At 41.4% G+C, this 26,337-nt stretch overlaps 1 protein-coding gene across 1 annotated transcript in view; it reads right to left on the bottom strand.

Annotated features, from left to right (window-relative positions):
• LOC113026508 (A disintegrin and metalloproteinase with thrombospondin motifs 20) overlaps positions 1-26,075 on the bottom strand; it is a 78,577-nt gene extending 52,502 nt beyond the window's left edge. Inside the window, exons 1-9 of the mRNA XM_026175378.1 lie at positions 25,606-26,075; positions 25,036-25,397; positions 19,506-19,674; positions 10,104-10,357; positions 5,096-5,179; positions 4,424-4,548; positions 4,273-4,313; positions 3,843-3,948; positions 612-758 (exon numbers count right to left, since the gene is read on the bottom strand). Of these exons, the coding sequence (XP_026031163.1) occupies positions 612-758; positions 3,843-3,948; positions 4,273-4,313; positions 4,424-4,548; positions 5,096-5,179; positions 10,104-10,357; positions 19,506-19,674; positions 25,036-25,397; positions 25,606-25,696 (1,379 nt within the window). The 5' untranslated portion in view covers positions 25,697-26,075. The remainder of the gene's footprint in view (positions 1-611; positions 759-3,842; positions 3,949-4,272; positions 4,314-4,423; positions 4,549-5,095; positions 5,180-10,103; positions 10,358-19,505; positions 19,675-25,035; positions 25,398-25,605) is intronic.
• Between the last annotated feature and the right edge of the window lie 262 nt (positions 26,076-26,337).

Genomic DNA, 26,337 nt, shown 5'->3' with positions numbered 1-26,337 from the left:
TGGAAACTATGCAAAGAGCATGGCCTTAAAACTCCATATGAGGCCATCGCCTAATTCTCGAGACGCATCTGGTTAACAAGGCTGTCCTTTGTGAAGGCCTCTACAATTAACAGAGGAAAGGAGGCAAAGATTAAAGGGTCATGTTCAGGGAAGATGTAATTATAACTGACATTTCCCATTTTGAATCGAAGTCAGGATGAGCGTCCGTGGGTGCGGGTTTGGAGTAGCTGAATCAGCCACCTCCCCATGCACAAGGTTGTGGTGATGAAATGGGATTAGTGACTAGATTACTGTTTGGCCAGCTTCTTTACAAAATAGCTCTGTCTGAGCAGGGAGACAGATGAAGGACTTCAGGAGATCCATCGCTCAGGTCAGCTGAGGAAGACCCCCAAATTCAAACAGGAAATACTCTTTCAACACAAGGCAATAACAACTCCACACAGTTTACATTACACTGACCTGTCTGCAGAGTTCTGTGGGAGACTGGAAGCAGTTACATGTAAAACCTGGAAAAAACATCACTTTCTCTCCCGTGAGAAGAGCTCATAATGAGTCACATGTTTTGATTACGAAGCAATTTAGAACCAGATAGGAGAGCTGCAGATACCTACTCAAGAAAGTCGGTGATGTACTTGCGACTGCACTTGGACCACGACCAAGGGTTGGTATCGTAGTTAAGTGTAGGAGCCATGACGTGATACTGGTGCTTTATCCCTGCCTCCCGGCACTTGGGGTTGTCATCATGAGGCATGTTGAACCTGGTGCAGAACAAAAAAAAGGGGGGAATTTAGAGATTGTGAGGGTTATCATCCGATTATTAGATATGCCATAGTAAAAAGGATAAATGTCTAAGATCGACTCTCAGTCATTTGTAGCAGGGGTTCACAACCAGCCCACAGATCCGGTAATATCTTTGAGTTATTCCTCACACTTTGCACTTCTCCTCTACTGGTCTGTTTGTTTTCCACTTCCAAATACATGCACATCCTTATTTGTATTATTTGCTAAATATTTAGAGAGTAAAATCCTTTCAAGAGTTTCAAGAAAACTCCAACTGGCCAGTAGGTGGTGCAACATTGTCTTAAAAAAATGTCACACTCCATCTATCATTATCTATTGGCTTCAACATCGAGAACAACATGCTAGTGAGATCTACCTCCAGCTTAGAGGTCAAAGCTCACCATCTCACATTCTCAAAGGGCTTAATGCTTAGAAAAAGCTGGGGGTAATAGCACCTCACACATCAGTTGCTCTCACAGACAGGAGAACAAGACTGATGTGTACACAATCTTACCAATAAAGCTGCAATAACATTGTCACAAACATTTGCTGAGATAATACTATTTCCTGTATTTTCTGCAAGTCCAAAAATCAGTTAACCAGCTAATTGTTTGAGCATTTGTCTTTAGCGATCAAGCAGTGAGACGGGAGTCTTTGCAAAAGAATAACTGTACGTAATGAGGCATGGAAGCTGCAAACTAATGAATTCATCCAGGCTGTCTGTAGCTGGCAGTCTCATAGAGCAGGTTTTCTTGATCAAGTCCAGAACAGTGCAGCCCAGCATAGATGTCCTGTTTTGTACTGCGGTTTGGCGCATTACCCATAAATACATGCACGCATGAGTACACATGTATTTATACACACAGGATCCCATGCAGCTGTATGATGTCTTGAGATGTTTACGCCAGGATGTGGGGCAGTGCTGTGCTCTGGGCTGGAGCTGAGGGTCAATCCATACCACCACACAAACAAGATCTAGCATGGCTGGCATGAAGCCCACCCTACGGGAGACGGAGGGCCCGAGGGCAAACACCCAGGAAATAATTAAGCCTCTGGCACAGTAATAAGCTCTGCACACAAACCAAGCCGTTGGATAATACTCACAACATCAAAACTGAATCAACTGGTACTATGCAAAAGATTTTTTGTCACTTATGATGTAAAAAAAAAAGTAAATAGAATTGAGTTTCACAAAAAAAAGGAGAGAAAACATAAAACTGGATATGTTGCGTCAAATAAGTCAGATCAGAAGGATACAAATGAGAATACAACCTTAAAATCCTGAGATGAGAGCCTTTTAGTGTAATGAGGTTATAAATCAGGCAGTTTTGTGGCTAGATCAATGGAGGAACCAATTTCAGTGAATTACATGCATCCGAAACCACTCACTTCAAGCTCTTAACAAAATAACTGCATCACTCTGTGCACATCACTGTCCCCGCGCCACTCTGCCACCCTATTTGATGGATCTTCAGCACTGAAAAAAGTATTTCTTTGATTAAAATCCTTTGAAAAGCACTTCAAGATAGGCAGGGCTCACTGTCTGTGAACTACACATCTTAGCTGCTCTGAATGTACTTGTCCACAAGAAGAAACCATCTTTAACAATCCCAGAGATTTTATCCCATTGGCTTTCTGATTTGTTTTGTTTTTTGTGTGCACTTTACACACTTGATATACTTTTTTTGCAAAATGTCAGGAAGATTTATTTTTGATCTGGGACATGTGAAGACAGACAAATGTTTTAAGTCCTCATACATGTCACCTTTGAGGAGCTATCAAGTGACACCACGCCACCTAAAAATCCCTGTGCTGCCTAGTAGTGATCGCACATTCTCGCAGTTATCTGAGAAAGGCCTCCCAGCCATTAGTATAAGTCTCTGATTAATCTGCAGTGCTCTTGAGTGGGTCCCATTACCTGACACTGGCTTTCGCAGAGCGCCAAACACTCATGAGAGCTCACGCCTGCAAACACAGTGATTCGCCATGCCAAGAGACAGAGCCAAGTGGGCTTCCAGCTGCTTGAACTTTAGCATAAACAGATCCACATGAGACTCGAAGTAAAAAGGGCAGGGTGTAAGCTTGGTCCATCTGCTGCTCCTCTGGTCCAGTCTCTCCACTGGAAAAATGTGTGACCGTGGCAGAGGAACTAGAAAAAAATATCTCTCATTCTTAACTATTACCTCACAGGCTCACACTGACAGTGCGCCTTTTTACTACCCAGATGGAGAGAAGCAGAAGAGAAAAAAAAAACAAAGACAGAGGCCTTGTCTTTATCCAAAAGTAAGCTCTCTGTTTTAAATCACCTGGAGCGTTTGTAAGAATGAGAAGGTAATGACTTATTTATCATAATTTCGCCACAAATGGATGTTTGGAATAAACATCGCTTCATACGAGAGATAAAGTCATGTGTTTTGATTCAGTCATTTGAAGACAGATTATGCGTACGAGTCTTTCTTCACTCCACACATGTGGCAGTATTTGCTTGTTGTGAAAACACTCTCTGGCGCAAAGGCATGTTGTGATAACCCCGCTATTACCCGCTCGAAGGCGAGCCGCACATGATGGCGATGTGACATCTCCAGTTTGTTTTACCTGTCTTTGGCGCTGAGGAGTCGGGGGTGGGGGGTGGGGGGTGGAAGGCTTTCCAGGTACTAAATACAATATTTAGCTTTGTACTTGCTCCTTGTACCATTTCCAAGAAAATCTTTGTTGTTGTTCATCAATGCCAGGTCCAATTATTATTAGGATTTTTGAGGGTTTTTTCTGGCATTCACATAAAGTTGTGTCTTTGAGCTTATAGCTATCGAGGTAAAGCTCGGACACATGGAGGGTTGACGTCCTGAGCTCTATAGTAAGGCATTGTAGGCTGGCATGTTATTAAAAGTCAAGGTTTTTTTTCTTTATTATGTTTTGCACCTGTGTCTGCTGCACTCTGTGTCTCTTGATAAGAGGGCTTTTGTAGTCGAGCTTGGCTTTGAGTGGTGACATACGTCCTATGTGTGTGTGTGTGTGAGTTATGGGGGTGGTGGTGGGGCAACAGGTTTAGAACTGCAACTTACACATGGCCCAGCTCATGAGCGATGGTGAAGGATGCACTAATTCCATTTTCCTCACTAATGGAGCAGCTCCGGTACGGGTCGCACATGGTCCCCAGCTCAGCAAGCCCTACAGGGTCAACACACACCAATACGCACACACAGGAAAACACACAGATCCGCATAAACATCTACAAGCCAAGTGTGTCTGGGGGAAAAATAGTTGCTTGAGCGTTTGAGAAGATTAAAGGCATCAAAACTTCTGTTTCCTAAGAGAGATTAGCACTGCCACAGTCTCCCTCCTCCCAGGTCTACCACTCTGTTCTGTCACGATAATATTATTAGCTGACAGCTTGCCATAAACTCATTACAGCACAGTTCATGAGCTGTGGTCAGTGGAGTGGAAAGTTCACTGTAAAAGAACTTAACGTGCAGATAAAAGCCAAAATATTACCTAATGTGTCACATTTGTCTTTAGCGCGGCAGATGTCTTCCCTGTGAAAAAGAAAAAACACCATCCTGTAAATCCCTTCTGAAAAGGGCAGCGTGCTCGAGCGACTTGCTTTCGAAAAGGAGGTGAGGGGTGGGGTGGGAAAGGCAGATACCTGGTTATGAGGAGCGCAGTGTCGTGGTGAGAAGGATGGCTGTCGTCCTGGACGTTGTGGCTCTGCTGCCAGACACAGAAGTTGTGCAGAGTGGTGGCAGCGTTGAAGCTCACAGTGGGACCTTCCTGTTTTGGGTGAAACAGCAGTGGGGTTACGACCAACAAACTGGGCTTACATACAGTAACCTTTTTTAATAATGGTGGTAAAGACATATTAGAACATCAGGTTCTTTAATGTGTGAGTCTTATGTTTGTGTTCATTATGATTATAATGTTTGGACTAAAGATTTAGGTGCTGGATTTTTGGAAAACAAGGACATACATTGGTAATTTTTCAGTGACATCTTGCAACCTACAACGGCCTTATGTTCTTTCCTGTGGTCCTTTCAATAACAGAGGTAGTGAGGAAAATCTCACCGTGACCAAACTAAACAAAGAAAATCCCTAGGCAAATGCCTACTTATTCAAAAACTGATAACAGAGCATTTCATTTGCAGGTGGCTAGCAGCCTTAATACATTATGATTTGTATTCCACATAAGCCCGACAAGAAAGACAGCTTCCTTTCAAAGAGGCCCCACAGAGAAAAAAAAGCCAAGCCAAAGACACCTGCAATGACGTCAACCACGCGCAGATGACCTGCGTACACGTAGCATTCAAGACCCCGTACTCACCTGTTCATTGTGGATGATGACAAGCTTGACAATCTTGATGCTGATGAGGTTTCCTATGCTGGGGTCCCTGTACACTGCTGCTACCTGTAACAAAGACAAAACACACAGACAAAAAAAAATGCAAACTTCCACTAACCTGAGTCAGAGCAGAGCTAGAGTCATGTATTAGTTAAAGTACTTGGAATGGGAACACACAGTCAAGGCTCTTTTAGCTAAGCTCTATTTTGGTTTAATCAAAATAGCAGCAGCTCACCAAAGTCAAAAGAAAGCACAAAGTGCCTCCTCGAGGGTAAGTTTAATCAACAGAGTATTTAAACCAATTACAACCCCCCCACCCAGAAGACCATAGAAAAGGAAAAAGAAAAGAAAGAAACTGGACCTGGCTACAAATGTGAAGCAGCCCCTCTGTGGGGACAGCAAAATATTCCAACTCTTTTCCCCTCTGCTACTCTTGCGTTTCTCGTGCACCCGTGTCACGGTCAGCCAGCGGTGCCCCGAAACAGGGTACGGCCTCATGACAGGAACTTATTAGTTACTATAAACAGCTACCTCATCGTAACATAGAGGGAAGCAAACGTAGCCCAGGCTTGCCCGGGTTGAGTAATAAAACGAGACTGTCTTTGTATGCACGTCATCCAACGGTGACACATGACCCCGCTCATTAGACTCTCACCTCCAGTTTATGCTCTCATGCGATCAGTTTAACGGCCAGAAGCGAGGGGGGACGACACCATAAATTACTGCAAAATGCATTCAGGAGCAAATATTAAACAGTAAAGGTTTTTTTAGGACTTCTTAGAATTTATATTTTGCTACATGTGCAACATTTTTTTACATGGTTAAAAGCTACCTTCTTAAAATAACAGTAAGACAGTAAGACATCAGGGGTCATATCTATACAGTTTATCGGCGTGACCAATAGAAAATAATATGGTAAGTTTGGATAAATTTTTGCAAAAGTAGAGCAAATGTAACCATTTGAAAGAGGACAGGGGGGAAAAAAGCATGCATTTGTGTATGGCTGCCCCCTGGTCTGCAGACATAAACATGATTTGCTGTCGAAACTGGCCTATGCAACACTCACTATGCTCCAGCAACCTTTAAGGACACTCCACTGACAATCATTACTCCTCTGCAAGTAAATGAGTGTTTCAAACATTTTGCCTGTGATGGTGTAGAGAGACAGCAGATACTAGACTCAGTTGAATTAATAACCCGTCCTGAGTTGAGACGTTTTACTACCCAGTCCATCACAGTGTCACTGGCTTAATTACCAGCCTTCTTTTTGATTGATTGAATCTTTATTTTGAACATGTTGAAAAACTATTAAAAAAATAGAATTAAAAGAGACAAATGAACAAAGCAAACAAAAGGAAAACGAGCAACCACAACTCCAAATAACGTCCATGTTCAAAAAGGAGCAGGAAGAAGCATAAGCTTATTTAATCCCACCCCTTTTCCACTATCTAGTATCAATAGACTACAGAAATACCTCCTTGCAATTACATTATATGTTATGTGTAAATTTTTTTTTTAATATATACACATATATGTTTCTATCTATCCATACATACGTATATACACACATACGCACATATACACATTTTCAATAACCCCATTAACACCTCAAGGATACACAACCTACAATTATATATATATATATATATATATATATATATATATATATATATATATATATATATATATATATATACCCATACCAACAAACCCATGCATGCGCACACACATGAAAATATTAGACAAGAACACCCTATCAAATCTCTACCTTTTCCCTGTACCCTGTAAAAACCATATCCTTAAACCGCTTTTTAAACTGCGCCATGCTTGGACATTGCTTCATATCTTTACTTAGTCTGTTCCACAGCTTCACTCCACACACAGAGATGCAAAAACTTTTTAATGTTGTACGGATACGAGGATGTTTTAAATTTAATTCCCCCCTCAAATTGTATCCCCGTTCCCTTTTAGAAAACATTTTTAGAATATTGTCAGGAAGCAGGTTATTTATTGCTTTATATATAATTTGTGCTGTGAGAAAATGAACCAGATCTGTGAATTTTAGAATTTTTGATTTTAAGAATAGTGGATTTGTATGATCTCTGTAACCAGTTTTATGGATTATCCTTATGGCCCTTTTTTGTAATATAAAGATTGATGATAGCGAACATTTGTAAGTATTGCCCCAAACCTCTGCACAGTAATTCAAATACGGTGCAATCAGGGAACAATAGAGAATGTGGAGTGATTTGTGGTCCAGAATGTGTTTTACTTTACTCAAGATTGAGACACTTCTTGAAATTTTGTTATGTATATGATTTATATGAGACTTCCAGTTTAATTTATCATCTATAATCACACCAAGAAACTTATGTTCAAGTACTCTTTCAATTTCCACACCATCTACATGAATCTGCACTTGTGCATTTCTAAGGGAATTCCCAAATAAGATAATTTTAGTTTTACTTAGATTTAGCGATAGTTTGTTCCTGTTAAACCATTTTTTAATTTTGCACATTTCTGAAGTAATTGTATCCAGCAGCTCCTTTAGATTCCCCCCAGAACAAAAAATATTTGTGTCATCTGCAAATAATACTAATTTTAATATATCAGATGCCTTACAAATATCATTTATATAAATAATAAATAATTTTGGACCCAGTACAGAGCCTTGTGGAACACCACAAGCAATGTCCAAGCATGATGAGGAATGGACACCCAGCTTCACAAATTGTTTCCGGTCACTTAAATAATTTTTCACCCATTGCAGTACAACCCCCCTAATCCCATACAGTTCCAGTTTATTAATTAATATGTCATGATTGATTGTGTCGAATGCTTTCTTGAGATCCAGAAATACTCCAGCTGCATACTGTTTCTGATCTATAGCATTCGTAATCTCCTCAATTGATTCGATTAATGCCAGAGATGTTGATCTTTTTGATCTGAATCCATATTGACTGTCAGAGAGTAATTTATATTTATCTAAGAATTTGTCTAATCGTTTATTAAACAGGTTTTCTAGGATTTTGGAGAATTGTGGTAGTAAAGAAACAGGCCTGTAATTTGTGAAGTGGCGTCTATCCCCGGTTTTATACAGCGGCACAACTTTAGCTATTTTCATTTTGTTTGGCACTTTTCCCGTCTGAAATGATAAGTTGCAAATATATATTAGAGGTCCTACAATTCCTTCAATGACCTTCTTGACGATTTTCATGTCAATATCATTACAATCAGTAGATGTTTTATATTTACACATGTGTACAATGTCAATTATTTCTTTTTCCTCCACTGATGTGAGGAACATTGAGTTAGGGTTCCTATCAATCAGGTTTTCACTACAGTCTACTGATGGCAGTGACTCGGGAATTTGTTCTGCCAGTTTTGGTCCAATATTTACAAAATAATGATTAAAGCTGTTGACCTTATCAGCAGTGTTTTCCATAATATTGCCATTATCGATAAAGTATTGTGGATAACTTTGTTGTCCAGAATTATTTTTAATGATACCGTTTAAAACATCCCATATTCCTTTCATATTATGTTTATTGTTGTTCAATATTTTACTATAATACTCCTTTCTACACATATAATATTGGTCAACTTATTTTTGTATTTTTTATATTTATTTTCAGCATCTTTTGTTCTTTGTTTTAGGTATTCCCTATAGAGTGTATTTTTCTTTTTACATGCATTTTGTAAACCCTTAGTGAGCCATGGTCTATCTGAATATTTGTGCTTTCTGTTGTATTTTATTGTTGGACAGTTTTTATCGTACAACTCCATGAATATTCTTAAAATGAATATTCTTCTTTCACAGTCAAAAGTAGGACTTATAAAGTGGTCAAGGTGCTGGACAGGCTAACAGGGTTTGTTTGGCATATGCAGAAGCATGCTGAGGTTACATCGGAGTTAATGACCAAAAATGCCAAACAGTAAAATCTAAGACTAGAAAAACACAGCCCTGGACTTGACTGCAGTTTCCACTGGGCAATTGCTTTAATAGTGGAAAGAAATATATCACAGAGTACGTGGTGTATATATCAGAACTTAAATTTTTTAAAGTGTTGTCATATGTGGCGTATTCACTGAAAAAGCTTCTGAATACTACTGTGACCAAAATGTCAGATTGCTCTTTATTTCTGTTGCATTCATTTCAGCAGAGTTTATCATTTTAAAAAAGGTTCAATAGCACGAGTGTCATTGATTTAATGTTAAAATCTACCCTCATGATGGAGACGATCATCATAAGAAGTTTCTTATCTGAAGTTGTTTATTTTTTGCTGTAAAGTTTTGGTCATTTTCTAGAGATCTTTCACAATTAAAAAAAGACGATGCATGTTTTCAATGTAAATGTCCACAAAACCACATTAAATTCAATACAGCTCTGCTGTAGATTTGGCATCTATTAAATTAGATCCATCTAGTGGAAAGGTTAATGTTTGTAAGTGTATTCCATCAAGCCTAATTTTGATCTAGTTTGAGACGCTTATTTACACATGGGGAAACAACACGCTGAGCATACAGCCAAAGAACATGGCCACATAGAGTTAAACATTGCTTGGAAAAAAATATGCATTTAGCTCGTCTCTAGCAACCGAGCAACCTACATTTCATTCAAGTTTAACTGACTATTCTATAAGTCTACAAGTCTCAAGTTTAAACAATTCAATGACTTGTGAAATCTGCTGTGAACAACAGCATGGCTAACACTGAGACGTTTGTCATGTTCTTTCACTAAGTTTTTGCTACTTTTCAGTATTTTAAATGAACCTCTAAATCGTTCAGTTATTGATGTTTGGTTAAATTGGTTTAACAGCTGATTTTAAAACCCTTCTCCTCACATACAAGGTCTTGAGTAACTAACCCCATCATATGTTAAAGACCTTTTAGTAGCATGTAATCCCAACAGGAAGGCAATGCCAGCAAACAATACTGAGCAAAAACACATTTAAACACTGAAAAAAATGAGAAACATTATTTTACTTACTACTGACATGATTGTTAGAATGTAGTGCTCTAGGTTGCGTCCATGGTGACGCACCATTTTGGCATCTGTTGTCACCATCAGCTCAACGTAGCGAGGATAGGACAGGAAACGCTTGCGCCTGCGTGGCGATCTCGGGTGTGGGCCGGTGGAGTTGTTCTCGAGCACGCGTTGGTGCTCTACTGTGGCTCTGAGAGATTCTAGCTCCTCTCTCATGGTCCCTCTCATCTCTGAAGAGGCTGGCTTCTTCAAGTTCTCTGTTTAAGAAAGAAAATAATTTTAATGTGGCAATTAGCCTTTTTTTTAATGGACTACTTAACGTCATAAAGGTGTTTCATAAGAGAGCAAGCTACATCTACAGTTCAGTGCATGTTCTGGCGCAGCTTAGTTCCAATCACATAACTAGGCTTCTGTTGCAGACACCTGCCATAAACCGTCTCATTCAAGTGTTCAGGAAAGCAGTTGAACCCAGAGACACAGAGTCACTGGTGAGTTTTGAGCCTGTGTTTTATCTCAGGCAATCTGGATTCTCCTGTCTCAAACGAAGCCACACAAACTAAGAAATCCCTTAACAGCACTTTACTGAGTCACAGAGACTAGGCTCAGTTTACGCCATGCAGAGGCGTAAAAATCCTATATTCCGCTCTGGATACCCCAGTCATTGTATTATTTTGGTAAATTGTTACAATCGTGGTGAAAGGAACACATTAACACTCAAACAGTTCCATTCATACGCCGCCTCCAACAGCAGCCTCAGACCCAGAATGACAGCCATACACAGTGCACACTCAAATGCCTCACTTCTCTCAGCTGAAGCGCACGTGTTGTGCTGGCTACAAACGGTAGATTCCATCATCATGACAGAGTGAAGTTAAAAGAGGAACACAGAGGCAGAGACACAGACCGATTGCCTATATTATTAGAGGCAAGGCAAGAAAAACTTGCTGTACTTAAAAATGAAGTAGCGTTGATTGCACATTAATAAGAACCCTGGAGTTCTGAATAAAAACAGAGTGGAAAAAACAGCAAGAGGTTTCCCAGTCACACCACAGGAATAATCCAAATCACAAAAAAGGGTTGAGTTTGTTTTCTGCAATATCCCCAGATTCTCCTGACTGAAAATGACAACCAATGGAGGGCCAGATAAACTGCACGTATCAGCTATGAACATCAAAATGCTTAAGCAGTCAATCAGCACTGTATAACTTTACACTGCATTTTGTGAGAAGTCCAGGACCGAAGCGTGCAGGTCGATCATTGTGCTCTTCTGATTTCCACTGTTGCTTTGGCGCACATCCGTGATATAGTGTAAGAAAGCTTGCTTAAAGCAGTTTCACCTGTCGCCCTGCCGAGGAAAGATTGATTTAACGTATGCCAGGCGGGCGGAAAAGAACGATCAAAGAGAAGATTCATGAATGTAGTGCAGGAGGACATGCAGAGGGTTGGTGTGACAGAAGAAGTGGGATTGGGTGAGATGGAAATAAATGATCTGCTGTGGCCACCTCTAAAAGGACCAGCTGAAAGAAGAAAAAGAAGAAAAATATCAGGAGCCACTGATGAAATAGCTAAGAATTGACAATGAAAGATTTCACTGTCAATTTCCTATTTTGTCAAAACTCAAATTGCTGTAATTTTTAATAAATGTTTGTACATATAGGTGTAGTATTTTTCTTTTGCCTCCATTAAACCAAGCCGCAAAAGGGACACAATGTAGCAAAAGTTGCTAAAAAAAAATTACACCGACTATGTAATTACTTTAAGTAAGACCACTAGTGCTTACGATCCAAGCATAGTTTGGAATCCGTCATCCTCCTCAACTTTGGATAACCCGATTACAGTGAAGACTTCCATTGTGTTTTGTAAACTCAATCTTTCCAGACAGTCACACAGAGACAGATTGTGTGTAACTGTTAGATTAGGGAAAAAAAGAGAAAGGAAAACTCATTCAGTGCTCCGTGAGTATTCAAGCGATGCCCCCAGTGGGCACACGAGGCGAAGCGTGACTCCCTGGCACAATGGCCCACAGCTCTTGCCGCCGTGAGGCCCAACCCCATGCCAGAACCAGCATCCAAGCCAGCGCCAAGCCGGTCTGTGCCTGTGCACGCAGCCCGGGCAGCTGGGCCAGCACGGAGCTTTGTATTTTCCAGGGAAAGAAAAGTCTCAAAGGCCAAAACCCACCGCACTAAACCCCTTAAACAGACTCATCGCTGCAGACAGTTCGACATCAAAGGGATTATCAAAGCACAGAGGAGTATCTCTCCATCCTCAGAAATTGGTGTTAAGACTCAGAGTAAGCAAGTGTGTGATGGAAAAAAAAGAGGAGGAGGTGAAAATATTGCCTTCTGCTATAATAGCCTTTGAATCAGTGCAGATTAGCCACACACAACCTTCCCAAATCGCCTTAGGTTGAAATCCCCCTCTCGCTAGGTAGTGAGCTGCTACTTACACCATGAGAAGACAGGGGTGACTGACCCACTGTATGCACAGAGGCATTACATCACTCACTGGGCACTGGAAAAATCAGCCACAGAAGGTCTTTATATCTCTGTGCTCTGCATGTTGGAATTTACTATCAACAAAAAGAACCTGATAGATATTATTTCTTTTCAAACTTGGAATATAAACTCGAACTTCAGAGGTTTCTCATGATCGGGAGCATTATTAAAAAGGGGCCCTGCATGGCATGAGTGTAGGCATTTCCAACTTATAATCTAGTCGATTCCAATGTACACACAGCTAAATTGTACCAACAGAACACACTCACTTCTATGTTCCAACACCTAATTGACTCGGGATGTGTAAATCTTTATATCACTGTGCCAAAACACAATCAAAACAATGAACATTACCCTGTTTGTGTATTCACTCAATGCCATGAATAATTGCAGACAAAATATCCCATACACACAATGACTGAACTCTTTTAAACATATCTAGACATTTTGATTGGGTTTGAACTGCCACATATGTTAACAGTTAAGCATTTATTTACATTAATCCATAAACATTAAAGTGTGGAAATATTTTACTGTTACATATACTTTTAGTCTGAGTCCATCTATGTATGCCAGCCTGTCCAAAAGGATCTCAATGGGATTTTAACATAGAGCTGCTCTTTCATGACAAATGCCAAGAACCAACAAATACGTAGTTGAACTAATAACCATTGTTTTACAGTGTTTTGCTGGCCTTCTGAGAGTTGTCATCTTAGGCTACACATTAAACCAGGGGTGGGCAATTCCAGGCCCTGAGGGCCGGTGTCCTGCAGGTTTTAGAGCTCACCTTGGGTCAACACACCTGAATCACATGATTAGTTCATTACCAGGCCTCTGGAGAACTGCAGGAGCTAATTTAGCCATTTAAATCAGCTGTGTTGGTTCAAGGACACATTTAAAGTACACTTTCCAATCAGTACAGGTAGTGCCTGCTACTTAAAACAATCAGACAGCGTGGTTATTGGAATACAAGTTAAGAGGGGAAAAACTTTGAAACCACCGCAGACAGGGGCACAATTAAGTGTAATTCTGCGGCTAGACAGTGGAGAAGTAAGGCAGCTAATTGCTTCTGCTGAAGAAGGCTTTTAAAAGTGAAGTGGCGTGGCTGTCGACATCACTGGAAGTATGGTCTTTGTACACTTGCAGTCCACTCGGTTGATATTTTCAGTTCAGAGATAACGACAGCATAGTGGTCGGCTGCAGACCTCCTCAAATGACGAAACACTACTTGTGAATCAGAACTGTGACGGGTAGTAGCCTGGAGTGTTATCTTAGCCAAACCAAGATGTCTAGTTTAAAGGGGTTCATCCAAATATACTAAAGATTAAATCATTATGGATACCATTTGAATTCAATTGAAAATGTTTGGATTGGGATACGCAAGAAGCAACCCTTCCTCTTTGTTGAATACACATGTCTTCAAATCTTAGAGTAATTTGGTTACATCTGGAAGGCCCAGTCAATAGTTTATAGGACAGATGTTGGCATTTTACAAGGAAGTGCCGATAAAGAGCAAATACATCATTTTCTAAAGCTCTTCAAAATGTGTCAAAGATTTGATGAAAAGTCTCTAATAATATTATTTTTTATTTATCCAAATAAAAGTTCCATTGAGATTAAAAAAATCCTTTTTCAAAAGTGATTTGGTCAAGACAGAGGCAAAGATTTAGTCATTCTAAACAGAAATAAATAGTTTCTGCTTGTACTGACATACAAAACAAGCGAGTGAATACAACATATACATGATACACGATGTTGTATATACAATAACACAGAACTAGTGCCACTTCAAGAGCAAAGACATTAACAATGAGCACTATGTTCTCGATCCTTTGAAACTTCCGACAGGAACTATTCTGGACAGTTTCCTGTCCTTCTATAGATTATTCTAATGACAAAAAGGGGCAGCATATTTTAACGTCTTTTTTTGCAGGGATAAATACTGCTAACGTTTTGCTTGAGTGAAAGCCATAGTTCACAGGTATACAAAACCAGCCCAATCGGAGATTTGCACACACAGGATGCTAATAAAATGCAAAGCAGCAAATTAAACAGGATCTTCAGGTTTTGTTAAATGCATCACTAAAGAGCATCAACCTCAACACTGCAATTTATGCAATCACACGTTTATACGTAATGTTAAAATCCTATCTGATAAGCACATATACAAGGCCTCATTTTTCTTTTCCTCGAAGACGACCATTTGTGACTCAACAATGACTACAGATCTGTTCAAGGAACCATTTAAATATCGAGATGTTGATTTTACTCCAAGACAATCAGTATGGATGACTTAATCACGTCTACCATATTTTAAAAGAAACCCCTACTTTAGATACTGAACTATAAATCATCTTTACATTAAAAATGTAGCTCTGTGTTTTTGAAGGATGTCTGGCCTCTATGATAGTAAACAGCCCGAGACCCTGGCCAAGTCACTGATGATTTCCGGTCATCTCTTGGGTTTACCCTTAGTGGGAAACTGTTGCTCTTCCAGCATCCATGCCACCATGCAGTTAATCACTGTCACTCAAGTTGTTTGAATAAGCTCAAGTCTGTTAAGAATGCCCAGTCAGTATTCAGTGGCAGAAAATAGCTCAAGTTGGAATCTGAGCAACACACCCAACACACTGGGTTCAATAGGGCTGTGGCCTCAGGGTAGGCACATGGCAGCTATTAAAGTTACAGACTGTGTGTGTACCCAGCCCTACTCAGCCCTGTCCGGAGTATCTGTTATCCTAAACTCAGCGAGTGCAATGGACCAAATTATTAGCTGCTTGCATTATCTGTCATGGAGTGTTATGAAATTTGAGGCACTAACTCAACAGAGCATCCTACCTGAAGGGAAAACTCACTCATTACACACAAATAGCACATGTGGTGGCTCAAACTCGCAATCAATGCATGAAAAATCAGATTTTTTTAGACTCATCTGACACATTTTAAGGCTAGCGTTCAGATCACAGTGATTCAAAAGACAAAAATATTCAACTGGCATTCAAAAAGACAAGAGAAATGAGTCTTTTTCAAATGAGGGCCAACAGCAATGCAGTGAGTAAGAAAGCTACTTTATAGAAGCAGGTGTAAAAGAAGAAAAGCAGGCAGTGGGAGCTCGAGAAAAGGCAAGGGCCACTGCCAAGCTCTGAAGCAAGACAGACAGGCACATGCAGTGCAAGCCAGAATTGCTCAAACTCACAAAGAAAGAAGTTCGTTTCCCCATTCCTCTCCGCTCTTGCTCAGCAATTCTCAGCACTCAGTGGGACACTTCATCCACTGACAGGCCAAGGAGATGACATGCACTTTCACAAACACACATTCACAAGCAAACCACATTTACACACGGACACAAAAGCCCCAAAACAAACTCTGTTTTTATTCTTTGCCACAATAGGTACTTCCTGGAATGCAGGAGGTTGAGTCAGTGCAAGGGCCATAAGGCCACAGAATAAGCCTAAGCCCTTTGGAGCCATGTGACACCCAGAAGTTCCACACAATCTAAAGAAAGATGGTGAAGATGACAGAGTAATTGCTGTTCGCCCATCACACCCTAGCTGACCACATTTCCTGACCCCTGTCAAGAGCCGTGCTTCAGAGGAAAACAAAGGGTTTAATGCATACATAGTTCCAAGTGAGGCCCGGCAAACAAGCCGCCAAGCCCAGAATCCACGCACCTCTAGGAGGGAAAAGTTCAAGGTCACATCAACTCATCCAGTGAGTGACTCCAAACAAAGAGGGAAGTGAGGTCACAATCAACAAGTGCCTCCATTCACATACATGAAAGCGCAAAGGGAGGGCAGGCACCGATTCAAGTCGGCTAGTTCAAACCGCAGGCGGGGAGGACATTTTTCCATGTAAATGAACCCATTGACCAAAAACCTGATGCTAGCATTTGAGCTACCATGTATACACAGTGGGCACCGAGAGGGGAATCGTATACGATGATTGTGTTAAGGATCAGGGGGCACAGATGCCATCTGTGCCAAGTATTGCCGCATCAACGCCAGGCAATTCGGTCTCCAAGCTGGCCTCGGTTACCCATCAAGAAATCAGGCAAGCTGCTTGAGAGCTGACGCTGGAACAGGACTTTGGGTAGTTGGATTTCAGTTTGGTGTCAAGCTGTCTTTTAGTCTTTTCACTGTTTCTAATTCAGACAAAATATGACACCCCACAGTTCTGGACTTGCAGCCAGTGGCTTGGTGAAAGAGATTCTTTGCAATTCCCGCTTCCCTTTGCCTTTTGCTTGTCTTCACATGGATTTTTAAAAAGCAAAGGGAGCAGAGCGACAGAAGAATCTACCCCTACCTGCAGCCGCCCTCATTTCTGCGCTTATCTCTATCAAAGGATGACACGGGGATTCACATGCAAGCCGACAGACTGATACCCTGTAGAATGTGTCATTAGGGGTCGGAGCCGTGTTGTGGTTTGAGCCTGTTAAGCTTTATTGCCTCTATGCTTTCAAAATTCAGAGCGAGGCACAACAAGGCACTCTGTGACTTTAAAACATTAATCACCCACTCAACAGCTATCTACTCCAGTAAAGGTATTCTAAACAGAAGGAAAACCACCCAGGTTGGCTGACAGAGAAAGGAAACTGATACAGCTGCAATGTCCATCAAAGACACTGGCATCAGTGGTTCAGTAGGATGAATTTACATTTAAAAATGTCATATAAACTTCCATCCATTCAACACAGCATTACAATAACAGCCTCTCGCTTTATCAACAGACCATGAACACATGTCGTGAAGAAAAGCAGCTGAAGACAGCCGTGACCTGACAGTTAAAATAGAATTTTCCATCAAGGTAACACTTCAGTCTTATCAGTCCACTTCTACATCTGACATCTCACAAGCAGTGACAGCACAAGTATGAATAAGTCAACTATTTGTACGTGTCGGAGATGACAAGCTCAAAGCTCAAAACAGAGCGTCATCTTTGTGAAATGTTTCTATGTGGAAACATCGCTTTCCTCTCCTTTCAGCATTTTTTTCTTTCAGAGATCTTGGAAACTCTTACTTGTCTTAGGACAGCAGATACAGAAGTCTCCGTTGTTCTGGCGCACTGCGCAGTGCACGAGGGAGGTATTCTGAGCCAGCATTTCTAAAGGAAGCTCTTATCTTACCATTCTGCTGATACACATGCTGTTTCCTGAAGGTGTGTTTGATAAAGCGCAGTTTGTTTCATCTTTATCGTTTTCAAAAATATGTTTTGCTTCAGGAAACAGCAAAAAAAGGGGGATGGATAAGGAATAAAATCACCGTATGTCTTGCAAAAACTTTTTTTTTTACAAATCAGAGTGGCTGCTTGGAAGGTCATCAGCACTTCTCTGTGTGGCTCAAACGTTCTCTCCACACGAAAACACAAATATGGAAGAGAAAGCGACAAAGAGAAAAACAGAGTCATAAGATCGCGTTGACCTTGACAGAGAGTCCTTTTAGAGCCAGTCAAAAAAAAAGGAGATTGGAATCGGCTCTCTTGCTAACATCACAGGTTTTGGGTGGGTAATCTATGTGCTTCTTGCTTAAAATGTGGTCTTGTGTGATGCTTATGCGCTCCTCTAATCCATTAATAAAGCTTTCCAGTTTTTCAAACACAATGACAAGCTGACAGCCTGAGTGTGTTGACATTTATTTTAGAAGTCAGTTTAGTCTAATGAAGAAAATTAAGTGGACAATTTTCCTTCTGAGACATCAATGTGCAGACATACTGCAAAGCCAGGAGGAAAATGCCCAAAGACCAGGAGAAAAAACTGCAAGTGTTCCGGAAGCAGGACGACACGCGTCAAGTTAGCGTTTATATGTAACCTGCACTGCGCTGTGTGTCATAAAAAGACAGGACAAGCCTATTAGTCTGTGCTCAGTGAAGCCTTCAAAGAACCAATTTTTCACAACATGTGGAGATTGCCCTTTCTGATAATGGCACAGTCTGGGGACACCTCACAGTCCTAACCCAGGCCCACTGCTTCTTTTAATCGCTTGTTCATTGTTTACTTGCTATCCTTTGATGAGGCCCCGCAGGTGTCTCTAACACTTTAAACACCTACATCCCAGCTACCTCCTGCTGTACACTGAACAAAAGGATTTCATTTCACAGTAAAGGTCATGAGAAGCTATTTCAGGATGCTTCTCATTTCATGTTAACTAGACATTAAACTGGTTTACACACTTAAACTGAATGGTGGAAATGGATGTTCTTAAAACATTAAAAGTCAGGGGGTTAATAGATATATATACACAAAGCTTTCAGCGAATGCTGGGTCTCTGTTTGCCTCACACAGATTGAGCGAGTGAAAGGGTTGAGCATATTGAGGCAGCGTTGGCCTATCCAAGTTTTTTTAACCCACCGCCACACACAAAGGCCACCACTGGGCGACAATGGCTGCGTTCAGACAACAAACAAATCAAGCAGTCGGCATATAAAAGATTTATCGCGTCACTCGACAAAGGCCCCCCTTGGAGGACAACTTTAAGGTCTTCCATCGAGGTGAACTTCACTCAGTCACCCTGCTTTTCTCTTGAGGGCCTCTCCACCACCCGCAGGGCCTCAACCATAAAAATTCAAATGAAATTGGGGGAACTTTCCAGCAGCCTCCCAAGTGGAAAACCCCCCCAGTTCTTTTCAGCTGCAAACTAAAAAGTTATCACACCTACCCTCTGAGCTCCTGCTACAAACCTGGGACTCAATGTTCCAGCAGAGGAGGCATGAAACCACCACGCAGTGCACGAGTAACAGCCACTAATCAAGGCTGAAATCTGCAAGCCAAAGATCGTGACTGAGTATAATTTACATTTTAGGGCAGTGTTTATTGCCACGGTTCAGAAAGAAAATACAGGAGATAAGGAGGTAAGTGTTTGTGGGTGAAAGTCAGACAGACTGTGGTTACAGGTAGAATACTTAGGCAGTCTATTACCTGAGGCAGCACAGGGATCTGCATTGTTGTCAGATTTGGAGATGTTTCTTTTCCTCTCATGTCGATAGACGAGATGAGGTTTGTCGTGTTCTTCATCGTATTCCTCCCCAGCAGCGTTTAAAAGGGGTTCCAAGAAGAATTCGCCATGTTGTGTTGTAAAAGTTCCAATCTATAAGGGGGGGAAAAGCCAGGAGATGTCACTGGTACAAAGCATGCACGTGCATGTGTGCATATTCTACTGTACGCGTGTCTGTTTATTTCACATTTTCATTTACACAGGTTGTGGTCTCTTTGCAGTCACTCGGTCCTAGCCTCTGGCACCAGGGTTCACATTATTTCCATGCTTTTAAATAAGCTCTTTTGACAGGTGTGTATGGAAAGAACATGCTGATTGAAAAGGCAACAGAATATCCGTAACTGCTTTCATGTCAGTTATTGTTGAAGTTTAAGCCCTGAGAATCTCATTCCGTGACAATGAAGGCGAGTTTTGAAACATTTTAAGTCTTTTGCATGATACATTTATCAGGGCGCTGTTGCAATTCAGTAAACCGTTTCACACATTTATGCACAGGTTATTAGGTAAGCTGTAAGTGTCAAAATGCGTTTTTCCCCGAAAACCCTGACACTGGGAAGAGTGACATCATCATACGCGGACCAAGCTGCTGACAGAGGAATGCTAATATTGATTTGGCAGCTCGGTCCCTCACAAAGCTTCTTAGCTCACTCAGCCATGAGGCGCACTGGTGTTTGCATGGTAATTTCATGCGCACACTTAAACAGGATATTGGAGGCTGGAATGTTATCTTTAAGGCAGCATTACGCCATAAACATCCCCGAGTGATGGACATTTGACAATGGAAAAGATACAACTCGGACGTGGAAAACAAGTACAAACTGGAACTGCACTTTTCCTCCCTACTTTTCAAAAAGTGAGGGATTAGATCCCCTGCAGGTTTACACTATAGCTCCTGAAAAAGGTTAAAGGCACTCAGTTCTACAGTTAGGTATTTGGAAAGTGGCACAATTTGTGTAATTTTTGCCTTTGTATGACATTCAATTCAAATCAAGATGTGAAGGCGGTTTCACGGCCAAGTGGGACCTGTTTCCTCGTCGTTCCACGACAAATTTAGCAGATAAAAATTCTGGAGTTGATTCCAAGTGTTGCACTTTCATTACTTAGGTGTTAACTGGAACTATGTGAAGGTCAAAGAGATATCAGTTTAGGTGAATGAGGCCCTCATTAGGCTGAAAAAAAAACCTATTAAAGAGATAACAAAAACTTTAAGAGAGGTTAAATCAACACTCTGCTACATTCTTTTAAAAAAAGGGAATGCACCAGCCAGCTCAGCAACACCAGAAGGACTAGAAGACAAGGCTATGTTATGGTATGGGCAACTATCACTGTCAACAGAACAAGTTTGCCGGTGTTTATTGATAACGTGACTTATTCCACCAGTGTATGAATGTGAGAGTGAATGAATAGTGGTATTGTAAAGCGCTTTGGGTGCCTAGAAAAGCGCTATATAAATCCAATCCATTATTATTATTATTATTATTATTGAGATAATCAGCAGGATAAATTGTGAAGTGTACATGTGCTATATTTTCTGCTCAGGTTCAGCCAAACACTTCAAAACAGATCAGACAGTGCTAATAGTTAAATGAACCAAAGCATACTGCTAAGATAACTTTGTCAACTCAACTTTCTGAAGACAAAGCTGAAGGCAAAGAGACACACAAGCAAGCAGCAATCTAAGGTGGCTTACAGTAAAGGCCTAACAGAGATTTCAGGCAGTCTAGAACCCATCAAAGTATGAAAAACAGTCCTGATATTTAAAATTATCCAAATCAGTGTGAGCCTCTGAAAATAAGGAAGGGGTGTATAAAAGTGGCTGTAATTCCTGAAAAGTTAATGCAATAATTTTGCTTAATCGCTTAAATAAAAGCTGAGAGTCTGGACTTCAATCACATATTAATTCTTTTATTTAGAATAACTATGCCATGTTCCAAAAACATATGGATGTGGGTTCAGTGCAAAAGTGTCAAAACTTTCATAAACAATGCACAGGATAGAAACGCCTTCACTTGTTGAAGCACCCCCCCCCCCTCTGCCCTGGATCAGTACTGGTTCTTCAGTTCTGAGAAGCCAGTGAAACGAAATAGAAGTAGTTTTCAAATCCAGCGGGGAACTTTGAGAGAAGACAGCATGAACGGATGCATTTGTATGAATGATTTCGAGATGATGTGACTCTTTTTTTTTAAGTCCTAAAGTCCACCAATCACTCATCATAGACACAAAACATGCTGTGACAACAACTCGCCAGAGAAGCTGATACTGAATAAACAGTGTTCATGAAATGGTCTTTGCAGTCAAAATAAGAGTCAATCCACTCAAGCATACACGACTACATTTTCTTACATTTACACGGTCGAGTAAAAAACAAATTTATGTGGCTAAAACGCATCAGGAATTATCCACTGCAGAGAACGTTTCCCTTTGTGTTTCAAAAAAATGATCACTGAATAACAGTCAGATATTACTTCATTCTTGACCTTGGAACTACAAAAAAAGCACAAGGTTCATTTGGTACATGCTCTGGTTCATTTCGGTGCACATCTTGAGCAGATGGAGATTACTCTGTTGTCATCAGACTGTCGATGTAATGTCCTCTTTGTTCACAGCAGGCTCAAAACATTCGCTTTCGTCTCATCTGGTTGTGAAAATAAAACTCTGTTTAAATATGCCTGATCAACATAGAAGTACTGCAGCCTTTTTCAAACCATTGCAGTCATAATCTAAATATAATGAATGATTTATACAATGCAAAAATTGGTAGATGTTTGCCGGTGTCTTGTAAATCACTGTCTATGGTGAATTAACTTCAATTAGGTAATTACGGGTGATCCAGTCTAAAGTTTCGTGTAGTGTTAACAGAAAGCTGAACAGATAAATGCTCCCTTTAGTCAGCGGAGAGGAAGAGATTCAGGGTTTCCCAGCATTAGCTCAGCAGCAAATCTGACAAAGGTTTGGGCAGACACAATGGCTGCTGTTCAGTACTGGGTGCTGAACTGGACCTTACAACTGAGAGACCCCTTTTTGAAGCGAGGTCACATTCATGACATGAGTGGACCGACTGCTGGCACACAGCTCTATTATGAAATCTCTCAAAGACACTATGATTTTCTGTGGCTGCAGACACCTGCAGTCAGTCTCTGTTAAATATCTTACGGCATAAAGGTGCCGTGAACCTGATCTTTGTGCAGAGCTGCTTCATTCTGTGCTGGAAGTAAAACAGATGCATTTGTCAGAACAGCCTGACTTAACCTACACTTCTATTATGTGAGTGGACTGAAAGACCCAGCTTCTCAAGGAACCCAAATTTCCCACGGTGTGAGCAATCTTTAAGTCTCCTCCGCAACCTTCATTGGCAGCTGTCTTCTCTTCGGGGCATTTCTCCTCTTTTCTGCCCTTCATGACTCCCTTTGAAAAGGCCAAAAGCTCCTCAACCCTGCCTCCCCCAAGCTCTCCTCAATTGCCCCCCGGTGATATTGGACGAAAGGGGAAACTGCTTTTTCCAGAATGACCCCTTTGTTTTAGGGCCTAATTATTCCTTAATGACCTCATCTCACCAAAATGTGCCCGGGCCATTAAGCCCCAGTGATCAGACACGGAAACATTTATGACCCAATAGCCTCTGGTGGTGTGTCCATTGTCCTGTCATTCTCAATGAGTGATGTTGCAAGGAAACAAGACGGTTTGTTGAAAAAAAGGATGCACACATGTTTGTATAAGTGAGTCATATATCTTAGAGGGCAATTAAAGGCTGCCCTGATAAATGGAGAACACCTTTTGTCTTAAATTGGTGAATAACAAGAAAAACACTTTATTTGACCTTATTTTATTTTTGATAGCTACACTGCTGTGAGTCAATTCTTGCAAAGTGATAATACAAAGATTTATGTTTTTTAACTGAATGTGCAAATAACTATATGACATGCTATTCTCCTGCTGTACATCTAAAATAAGGATAACCATCACTGATAATGGCCTAGAGCAGGAGGAAGGCTTGTGAGGCTATGGTCAGTCTATCTGTCCACTCTAACAACCCCTGCTCTCCCACCCTGCCCCATCCCCAGGCACAGTCTATGCCAGAATCCTCCTGGCGCGACTAAGGTCAACCCCCTGCCCCTGTACCAGTAACCTTATGTGACCCATGAAGTCATCGCTGTCAACAGTTATCAGATTCCCTCACATAGGAGTCAGCAAACTAAATGACTCTGGCATCAGGCGTCCGATATTACACATAAGTCCTATAAACCCCCTTATTTGTTCTTGTTTCTAATGTCTCTGTAAAGCACTTTGAATCACCTTGTTGTTGAATTGTGCTATACAAATAAACTTGCCTTGCCTTGCCTTGCCTTATTACCCACCTATTCCATTACACCCCTATAAAGTTGGCAGGGGAAAAAAATGTGATACATTTTCATCAATGAGCATCTTCTTTCTTCTGTCAATTAATGAACATGCCTCTTTAGGCTATGAAGAGTGACCACAAGAGAAGCGAGTTCCAGGAACTACATGGTGGCATCTTCAAAAGACCTATTTGTCTATGGGTCAAACTTATGATGATTTGAGTATCATATTATAAACATTAAAGAAGCTGGAACAAGGAAATGTTCTGCATTTTTATTCATAAAATTAAAAACTGGACTGCTTCAAAATTGGGTTGTCAAACATAAGGCCTGGGCCAAAAGTCGGCCCAAAGAATGTAAATAGATTTTGAACTTTTAACTGTATTTTTATAACTTTTACAGCTTTTCCAGTTGATTAAGTCTCCCCTCCTCCCCACTGCCATTCATACTAAAACAAAGTAATTAACTATTAGTTAATTGACAGAAAAGCGCTTCCTTTTCCACTATCTACTACAAAGTTGCGGGGGTGTTTACATCCATAGTAAAAAACAAACAAACAAACACCTAATATTTTTTGTCAATGAACAAAAATATAACATTTTATGAATACAGGACATTCTGGGCAATGAACTACCAGAACTTTTGACACGTTTATCATGTCATTTCATTGGTCCAGTGCACTTAAAATCAGTGTGGGCTGTATATGGCCTGTAAAATGAGTTTGGCATCTCTGTTTCACAAGCACGAGCATGACACCAAATAACTAATAATCCATTTCTGTGTGAAAATCCTCTATGACCACATCAGGGTTTTAGTGTGTTTGCTGACGGACACTTCAACAGAGTGGCTTGTTGTCAAATCAGCCCCAATCCCAACCATAACAACCAGCCCTCACATCCATCCCACCCCACCATCCCCACAGGCACAAAGGTGCAGGGCTTCCCATTGTCACTAGTCCAGTAACACTTGCTCTCGATCCACACTTACACACATGACTTGAGCTGTGGGCTGTGCGTGCGTGGATGGAATTCGTTTAAATGGAAGAAAGCATGTCAGAGTGATTAAAGCTTCCCAAAAAAGAAGCTTGAAGATAGCGGAGTGGAAACCAAGTACTCACCAGACCAGTGCACAGGCTGAAGACGGCAGGGTACTCGCGCTTGGCGTTGACGTGTCCACGGAAAAAGCAGTGGCGCATATCGCCGGGGTCAGTGGACTGGGAGTCCGTGTCGTTGCTCTGCTCCTCTCCCAAGTGTGTCACCGTGTAAGAGGGCGCGATAAAGCTGGAGTCTGCTGTTAGATTGAGATGAAAGCGTTCCCCGAAAGCATCAATCCTGTAGTGAAGCCGTAAACCGGACAGGTCATTGTTTAAACTCCGCCGTCTCCTTCTGTAGTGCAGTTTGTGGGGGAACGACTCTCCGAAGTCATTCACACGTAGCGGCTTGACGATTTCATACGATGACAGCTGCTTGATGAAGCTTTCTGCTCAAAAAAAAAGTCAGAGAAAGTTGGAAGTGAGAGACAAAGCAATGGTAACAAACAGCCTAGAGCCTGTGTAACAGACTAAATGCAGATGCAGGGTGACAAGCCTACCGCACGCCGGGAATCATGCTCAATCACCGTTAATAATGTTGAAACACATTTCAGCAGTATCACTTCATCGTACTCGCAAGCCAAAAGAAAACACTACCTTGTTTCGGATGCAACTGGTATTGCAGAGTCTCCCGGACAAAAGCTGACAGATGACACATTAGTCCAACCAGCCAGATTGCAAACTGCATGATTCCCTCCGCAAAGAAACCCGGGCTGTCGTCTCCAAGGCAGTACCCTCAATCTCTCTCCGAGCGGCTCCCCCTCTGCCTCTCCTTTCCCCCCGGCTTGTCAGCAGCAGGTCGTGGGATCCGTGGACGCTCTCTGCAGCGCAAGTCTTGCAAAGTGCACTGGCCTCATCGCATTGCTCAACATGCATCCACTACCCTCTATAAAGGCGAACTATTTATGACACATTCATCCCCCCCCCCCCAACTCGGAAAAAAGTGCTGCCTAATGTTAATTGCAGTCTATACTGAAAGGAGGGATCAGTGCCAAGTAAGCTTTCCCTTAGACATCCCTAGAACACCCCGTGCACCCTAAGCACTCACCAACTGCGAAGCAACGCCCCTACAATCTCGAGCCAATAGTGAGTGTGCCTCGGCCACCACACAAGGTACAAGCTGGAGTGTTGCAGTGCTGAGACCGGTCATGTTGCACAAAATCAGCCAAAACAGTAAAACGAAGTGAAAGTCCGGTGATTTCTGTTTGTTTTCAGCCGTGATTCTTGCTATGATTCTAGCTTTGTCACTCTCACACACACAAAGGCACACTCTGAGGAAAGCCACACTTTGAAGCTGTGCCATGCAGCACTAAATTTCCTTGATTCTAT

Source organism: Astatotilapia calliptera, chromosome 7, assembly GCF_900246225.1.
Source record: "Astatotilapia calliptera chromosome 7, fAstCal1.2, whole genome shotgun sequence".
Lineage (NCBI taxonomy): Eukaryota > Metazoa > Chordata > Actinopteri > Cichliformes > Cichlidae > Astatotilapia > Astatotilapia calliptera.
This window is presented reverse-complemented; position numbering and strand designations above follow the sequence as displayed.